At 48.2% G+C, this 8,411-nt stretch overlaps 1 protein-coding gene across 1 annotated transcript; it reads left to right on the forward strand.

Annotated features, from left to right (window-relative positions):
• The first annotated feature begins 369 nt into the window (after positions 1–369).
• LOC131820012 (protein FAM32A-like) lies at positions 370–1,137 on the forward strand. Its single transcript, XM_059155489.1, has one exon. The coding sequence runs from the start codon at positions 370–372 to the stop codon at positions 754–756; it is 387 nt and encodes a 128-aa protein (XP_059011472.1). The 3' UTR covers positions 757–1,137.
• The last annotated feature ends 7,274 nt before the right edge of the window (positions 1,138–8,411 follow it).

Here is an 8,411-nt window from a genome sequence, read left to right on the forward strand (position 1 = left end):
GCAGAGGCTTTAACCCACTGAGCCACCCAGGCGCCCCTTCCTGAAGATCTTTTTAAAACAGAGAGCTGCTCATGCCCCACTCCGCCCATATAATGCCTTTCCCTGGTCCTTAATCTAGGACTTCAGTCCTCACACGGCCTGCAAGACCCTTTACGCTTGAGACCTTTCTTCTCCTCCTGCTTCATGCTAGAGGCCATCTCGTGGCGCCCGCTGCACCCCCCGCCGCACGCCCCGCACCCCCCGCACCCCAGTGCGCATCTGCGGACTTGCAGCTCCCCAGCCTGCTCTTCTTGCCTAAGCGCCTCCTCTGGTCTCTGAAACTGGCCGCCCAGCCGTCTCCCACCCCCAGCAGCCCCCAGACAATGGCTGATGAGAGCATTTACGCCGCCCCCCATAAACGCCCAGGATCCTCACCTGGGTGGATCCTTCTGCGGTGGCATCAAGGGGCCCCTGAAACGAAAAGGCGTTGCAGAGCTTGGCGTCACCAAGCGAAAGGAGAAAAAGAAGGACAAAGACAAGGCAAAACTCCCGGAAGCGATGGGAACGAGCAAAAAGAATGAGGAGGAGAAGAGGCGCGGCCTGGACAAGCGAACCCCGGCCCAGGCGGCCTTCGAGAAGATGCAAGAGAAGCGGCAAATGGAGAGGATCCTAAAGAAAGCATCCAAAACCCACAAGCAGAGAGTGGAGGACTTCAACAGACACCTGGCCACCCTCACGGAGCACTACGACATTCCCAAAGCCAGCTGGACGAAGTAGCCTCCGCACCCAGGGTCTGGAGTGGCATCAAGGGGAAGTGGAAGGCAAAGTTGGGGTTATGTTTGGTGCCTTTGGTCTTTTCTAGAAACATACTTTTACACACACTCTTGCGTCTTCTGCTGAGACAAGTGCTTTCCAAAGCAGTATGCCCTCTTTCTGGAACTTGATTAAAGTAATAAGACTGTCCTTTTACTCTATTTTGGCTTGTCAGTAGCACAGACGATAAACCTTTTTAGTTTGGACTGGAAATTTTTGCAAGTTTACCCAGAGATTAAGGTTATTTCTGTGTGTCACAGAAAAGTGTCTTTACCTCCCAAGTTGCGCCTAACTCTGACAGTCAGCCAGCTCTCTTTCCCCGGATGAAACAGACTCCAGAAGATGAGGAGCTAATGCCCCCACGGGGCCCTGCGTGAGCTGTCCTCCCAAGCCTCTTCTAGCTTGGGGATTAGGCTGTTCCTTCGAGAGCCTAAGGGAGCCGCTTGAACCTTCATGGCCTTCAGAATGCCTCCCCAGCCACGTGGTTTGTGAGACAATGTAGTTTGGGAAGCAGAACAACTGTCTAAGGCAAGAATGAGATGCATGCCTTGTCCCTATCTGAGCCTGTGGCTGGCATGCAGCCTCCTCCCCTGGTGTCTCTGTTCCAGACATGTCTAGAGGGTGTTGCCACGGCAGACATCACTAATCAAGCATGGCATCCCTTTGTAATAGAACCCTGACACAGGCTGCCATACTACCCTTGACCCTGGGCTCTAAGCAACTCCTGGGTTTGTTCAGAGTTGCTACATGACATGTAGCCCGCTTGGCCTTTCTGGCCTAAGGACACCTCAGGGGTGACAGGACCTGGGCAGAGCCCCCAGCACAGACAGTGTAGTCAAAGGGGAGAACCCAGATCCTGGTGCTGGAGAGCTGTGATCTCTGAGGACCTACCAGTACCCTACTTGCTGAGGATCGAACTGCATAGACTATTGGGAGGAAGACTCTGTTGACCTAGGTAGTGACAGAATAGCAAAGTCAAAAGAGAAAAACCCAAGTGTTGTGTTTGAGGCTGTCCCCTATGAATGGAATAAAGCAAAAAAAAATAGTTATTAAAAAAAAAAGATTTTATGTATTTATTTGAGAGAGAGAGAGAAAGAAAGCACAAGTAGGAGTAGGGGCAGGGACAGAGGGAGAAGCAGACTTCCCACTGAGCGGGGAGCCCGACCCGGGGCTCGAGCCCAGGACCCAGAGATCATGACCTGAGCGGAAGGCAGATGCTTAACCCACTGAGCCACCCAAATAAGGGAGGTTTAAGTAAGGGATGTTATTCTTGATAATATGGATGGGATTCAATCAGCTGAAGGTCTAAAGGGCAAAAACTGAGGTTTCCCCCAAGAAATGCTGCCTCAAGAGTGCAGGAACTCCTGCCCGAGTCTGCAGCCTATCAGTCCACCCTGCAGAGTTAAGACTTCCTAGCCCCGTATTCATGGGAGTATCTCCAGCCATCTCCTCTATCTATCTATCTATCTATCTGCCTGCCTACCATCTGTCATCTCGCTCTCTCCTGTGGGCTGCATTTCTCTGGAGAAGATAACCCATTCAAGGGGGTACCCTTGACGGGCTGCGTTCCCTCCTCCATCTTTTTCCCATTCCCCTACTCTTCCACGTCCCAAATAAACTACTTGCAACTGAAGCCTCTTCCCGAGGCCTGCTTCTTCTTCTTCTTTTTTTTTTTTTTAAGGATTTTATTTATTTGACAGAGAGAGAGATCACAAGTAGGCAGAGAGGGGGAGAGAGAGAGAGAGGGAGGCGGAAGCAGGCTCCCTGCCTAGCAGAGAGCCCGATGTGGGACTCGATCCCACGACCCTGAGATCATGACCTGAGCGGAAGGCAGAGGCTTAACCCACTGAGCTACCCAGGCAGCCTCCGGGGCCTGCTTCTAAAGGCGATCACTCTAAGAGCTGTCTTCAGCTTCCTGAAGGTGCCATGCAGGGTGTGTCCACGGGTTTCCCAGGATTAGTTATGAGGCTCCTGTGTCCCAGGAACTACCTTTCCTCCCCGACCTGCATGTCCCATCCCTGGAGGACTAGAACGCTTTGCCCAGAACTGTCCCACTCTCCAAACTGAAAATCCGGCGCCCACAACCACCCCCACCCACCCGCTCAGCCTCAGCCCAGCAGGATGCCTGGTTACCCCACGCCCTGGCTCCCGTGGGGAAGCCTTTGCACATGCTGTTCCCTCTGCCCGAGAAAACTTCCTCCACGTCTCTAGTTCATTTCTTCCGATCATCCTTTCAGATCTCGCCCACATGTCACCTCCCCAAGGAGACCTTTTCTGATGGCCACCTGGGCCAAATCTGAGCACCACGAATTCCTTCACGGGGGTTCCTCGAGGCCTCGCTTCACATTTGCACACATAGCACTATCTCATCCCTGTCGGTCTCGTGCATGAGAGCATGCACTGTGTTGGGTGGTCTGCTGTGGACCCACAAGAGGGAACACAGGAGAGTCTCAGGAAAACAGATTTTATTCCATCCCGAGTCCTAGAAAGAGCAGGCATGCCATTCCTCGCAAGGCTAAATGGGGAAGCCTCAGCAAGGTCAGGGGGCAGAAGTCAGGAGCGAAGGCAGGTGTGGCCAGGACTGGCTAGTTTGAGTAATTCCAGTGGGCTCTTAGCTACAGACTTAATTCCTGGTTGCACGGCATCTGGCCCTGGGGTGATTAAGGCCCAGAAATACTGCTTCTTGCATGATAGGGGCCAGATAGAGGAAATATGGCTTTGGATTCATTAGTTTGCATCTCCAAGGCATGCTCCTGGCTGAGCCCTTTGCTATCTCTAAGAATTGTCTAACTCCAAGAAGGGCAGTTTACCCGACCCAGAAAGGCTTTTAAGATATCAAACCACCATAACATACAAAAAATAAATAAATTGGGGTTTACTCTTCATTGATTCCTAGCCCATGTTAGGCATGCAAGAAATGTGTTGAAGGAATGAATTTCCAGGACAGTGAAAGGTCTGTAGCTCCCTTCCCCTGGCTCTCCTGTGAGGGAGTACTGGGTACTAGGTACTAGCTCTTGTCCTGTGGACAAATGGAATCAGAAGTAAATGCATGGGAAAGATCTCAGGAGGCAGAGAGCACAGAGTCCAGGAGGGTAATTTTTCAAAAATTTTTGCTGTTATACAAGCGATATTTCAGATAAACCAAAGAGAGAAATGACTCAATCTGAACAAGAGAGAAAATAGCCTGGAAAAAAAAAAAAAAAAAACTGGGCAGAGTTCCAGCACTTAAAGGAGAATTAACACCAATTCTACATAATCTCTCCCAAAAAGTAAAAGAGGAGGGAATGCTTCCCGATTATTTTAGGAAGCGAGTATTACCCTGATACCAAAACCGGAGACGGCACAATGATGGAAAACTTCAGACTCATATCCCTTATGAATACAGATGCCAAAAGACTTCAACAATATATAAAAATATATAAACACTATGAACAAATGTGGCTTGTTTTAGAGATGCAGTACTGGGTCAATATTCAAAAATCCATGTAATCAACCATATAAACAGGCTAAAGAAGGAAAAAAATCACATGATGTTCAGAATTGATGTGGAAAAAGCATTTGCAAAATTCAACGCCCGTTCATGATAAAAAAAAAAAAAAAAAGCAAACCTCAGAAAACTAGGAAGATAAGGGAAATGTCTTAACTTGATAAAAGATATCTATAAAAACCTACAGCTGTCATTAAACTTACTGGTGAAAGGCTGACTGCTTCCCCCTTGAAGCCAGGCAAAGATCTCAGAATCACCACTGTTGTTCAACATAGAAAGTTCTAGACAGTACAATAGGGCAAGAAAAGGAAATAGATCTCTGTGGGTAACGCAAGGGTTCTTGTGGTGACGGAAATGTTCTTTACCTTGATAGTATCAGTGTCAATACTTAGTTGAGATATTGTAATATGATTTTGCAACATATTACCATCAGGGGAAACCAGGGTTTTCCTGTATTATTTATTGCAACTACATGTGAATCTACAATGATCTCCAAGTTAAAAATTTTAATTTAACTTTAAAAAATACCAGTACAGGGGCTCCCAGGTAGCTCAGTGGATTAAGCCTCTGTCTTTGGCTCAGGTCACGATCTCAGGGTCCTGGGATCGAGTCCCACATCAGGGTCTCTGCTCAGCGGGGAGCCTACTTCCCCCTCTCTCTCTGCCAAATAAATCTTTTAAAATTTTTAATTTTTAAAAAGAAAGAAAGAAAAAATTAAAAATACCAGCACTGGGTACTAGGTACTAGCTCAGGACTAGGTACTAGCTCAGACCAGTAGAATTAGAATCTGTGGCTATGGGTTCTAGGCAGTGACGTTTTTTCTTTTTTTAAGTTTCTCAGGTAATTGTAATATACAGTCGCTACTGAGAGCCACTGATTTAATGACACATGATCAATATTTTTCCAGGTCAGATACTTCTACCGCATAATTCTTACTGGAGCATTACATTTCAGCGTGTACCAGAGTCTATTTAAACAATACCCTACTATTTGACAAATAGGTTGTTTCCAATGTATTGCTATTACAGATAATAGCCTTCTAGATTAATGTTTGGACACACCTATCACTTCCTTTACTAGACCATGAATATGCTTAAGGCTTTCTATCTCGTTAAATTGTCACCCAGAAAGGTTGAACAACCCCACTGGTTTATGTGTGCATTTTTTCCCAAGTACCTGACAATAGAAGGTTAAAATCTATGCTAGATGAAAAATGTTTCTTTGATGTGTTAATTTATACCTTTGAGGTAGATTTTTTCATGTTTATTGTCTACTTGTATTTATTCCATCGTGAATTACTAGTTCACATACTTTCCCATTTGTCTGTCGGAGTACACCTCGTCTACTTACAAGAGCTCTTAACAAAGAGGAATGGAAAGACATTAACCCTTTTCAGTCATCCATGCTGCAAGAATTTCCCCGTTTTCCAAGGGCCATTTAATTGTGATAGTGGTACTTTTTCCCATGAGGAGGTTGGTAATTTTTAAGTAGACAAACTATCCGTATTTCCCAGAAACGTCCACATGCAAATTTTGTACAGCTTTCTAGCAAAAATGTACAGGAAATCTTTATTTTATTTTATTTTTTATTTTTTTAAAAGATTTTATTTATTTATCAGAGGGAGAGAGGGGGAGAGAGCGAGCACAGGCAGACAGAATGGCAGGCAGAGGCAGAGGGAGAAGCAGGCTCCCTGCTGAGCAAGGAGCCCGATGTGGGACTCGATCCCAGGACGCCGGGATCATGACCCGAGCCGAAGGCAGCTGCTTAACCAACTGAGCCACCCAGGCGTCCCAGGAAATCTTTTTTTTTAAAGATTTTATTTATTTATTTGACAGAGAGAGATCACAAATAGGCAAGGAGGCAGGCAGAGAGAGAGGAGGAAGCAGGCTCCCTGCTGAGCAGAGAGCCCGATGCAGGGCTCCATCCCAGGACCCTAGGATCATGACCTGAGCCAAAGGCAGAGGCTTTAACCCACTGAGCCACCCAGGCGCCCCAGGAAATCTTTTTTTAACTAAGAAATTTTATTGAGAAGGATCAACTTTTTTTTTTAAGTAGGCTCTCTGCCCAACGTGGGGCTTGAACTCCCAACTGTGAGACCAAGAGTAGGACGCTCCACTGACGGAGCCAGTCAGGCGCCCCTGAAAAGGATCAAATAACGCTTGATGGAGAAACACTCCATCTTGCTGAATAGGAACACAAGAATTCTCAAAACTCCGCACTGTATAAACAAAGATACGCCAAACAAAACTCCAAAAGAATTCTTATTTCAGAGCAGTAAGGATATAGATTTGACCTAGAATCCAAAGTTCATCTGGAAGACCAAAAAGATAAGCATGGACCGGCACAGCCCAAAAAAACAGAAGTTGTGAAAGGGGTTTTGCCCTTTAGTAAAATCCTAATATTAATGATAATAATTAAATGGTGCAGCATTAGTACAGAAATAAAAAGTCAACGTAACAGAGCAGATGGCCCAGACACGGACACAAATAGACTTAGGAATTTATGCTACAATCAAGGTGACGTGGAGAATCAGAGGACAAGAGCATGGGGTATATACGCAATGGCATCTTATTTAGCCACGAGGAAGGAGGAAACCTGATCCAAGTTCCCAGGGCTAGTAATTGCGGCGCAAGCTTGCCCCAGAGTCTGTCCTTGCTACCACAGGAGGTGGTGTTGAGGCCGGCACGTCTGCGGTTGTCGGGGGGACACACCTGGGCCACTGCTCTTGGTCATGCTACAAAGCCTGGGGGAACGATGGGCTGGCCCGAGCCTCGTGGCAGGCTGGCCCTGAAAGGCTTGGGACCTCCACTTATTAAACCCTTATGGCATACCAGGCATGGGCACTAGGTGCCTTCTGGACATGACCTCATTCCCTGCTCACGCCTCACTGTGAGCCTTTGAGGAAGATTCTTTTAGGACCCACGTGTGCCAGGGAAGGAAGAAGTGGAGATTCAGAGGGATTAGGGAACTTGTCCAGAGTCTCACGGCAGGAAGGGATGGACCCAGGATCGTCGTCCACGTCAGTTCTGCCGGAGCCCGAATTTCCACTCTCTTGTGATCTCTTGCATGTTTTTCCTTATCTTCCACCCCGGGTCAACATTTTGTGATCGTTGTGGGCTTGTTGTGCTTGGCAGGTTCTCTCTCCCCTCCTATGTTTACTCACACTCGCGGGCTGCTTTTACATGGAGTCATAAATGGAATTACGTTGTGCATTTTTAGTGCAGTCTTTTCTGTTCTGATTTTTGTGGTTCTACCGCCCTCTTGCATTCTCCTCTGCCCCCAGGGCCCTCCCTGGCAACCTATAAAAACCAGCTGTGTGACCTCCTCCAGTTGCCTTCATTCTCACACACTGCTTCACTTTCCACACGCGTGTGTGCACACGCGCACCCCTTCCCCCTCCTACCCGGCTTCCGACGGCACCTCCACTTCCCTCATCCCAGCTCTCGTGCTTTCCACTTATACGGACCCCTGTGCTTACACTGAGCACCCCACCCCTCCGAAAATCCACGATAATCTCTCATGTCAAGGTCCTTAACTGAATTACAGCTCCGAAGTCCTTCGTGCCGAGTAAGGTAATAGATTCTGGGAATTCGGATGTGGACATCCTGGGGGGGAGGATCTCCCCCTGCCCCCCAACTCCCAGGTCTCTACTCCCTACCCCCCACCCCTGTCCCGTTTCCAGTTTTCTGATGTGTCTTGATTATTTTTTTCCCGAACGACTACGCACTGTATACCTATCCTTTCCATTCCCTGATTTCTTTTTGCTAACAGCACAGCTCGGTGATGGCCCCCATGGCCAGAGCCTCGGCATGCAGCGAAAGTTCCAAGACTCGAGAGGAAATCCAGTCCGGCAAAAAGGAACGTGACATCCACGAGGCCAGACAGCGGGCATGAGACAAAGCAGGTCGCTCAGGGAGCCTGACAGGTGGGCGGACGCTAAGGCCTGGGAACCATGGGGATGCAGGGAGCTCCAGGAGGCAGACCGGCTTCAGGGGCTGTGTCACCCGGGAGCCCCGGCCATGGGACTGGTTCACAGGTGGGTCTGGGCCATCAGGAGAGGAGCCTGGCAAGATGCAGGAGGAATCCCAGTCCTGGGCAAGTGACCAAAATAGGCATTCAGGAATGGAGAACT

The sequence above is a fragment of the Mustela lutreola genome, chromosome 17 (assembly GCF_030435805.1).
Source record: "Mustela lutreola isolate mMusLut2 chromosome 17, mMusLut2.pri, whole genome shotgun sequence".
NCBI lineage: Eukaryota > Metazoa > Chordata > Mammalia > Carnivora > Mustelidae > Mustela > Mustela lutreola.

Bases quoted from the DNA above. Each gene is read 5' to 3' on its own strand.
- LOC131820012 (XM_059155489.1), top strand. From the start codon at position 370: ATGAGAGCATTTACGCCGCCCCCCATAAACGCCCAGGATCCTCACCTG.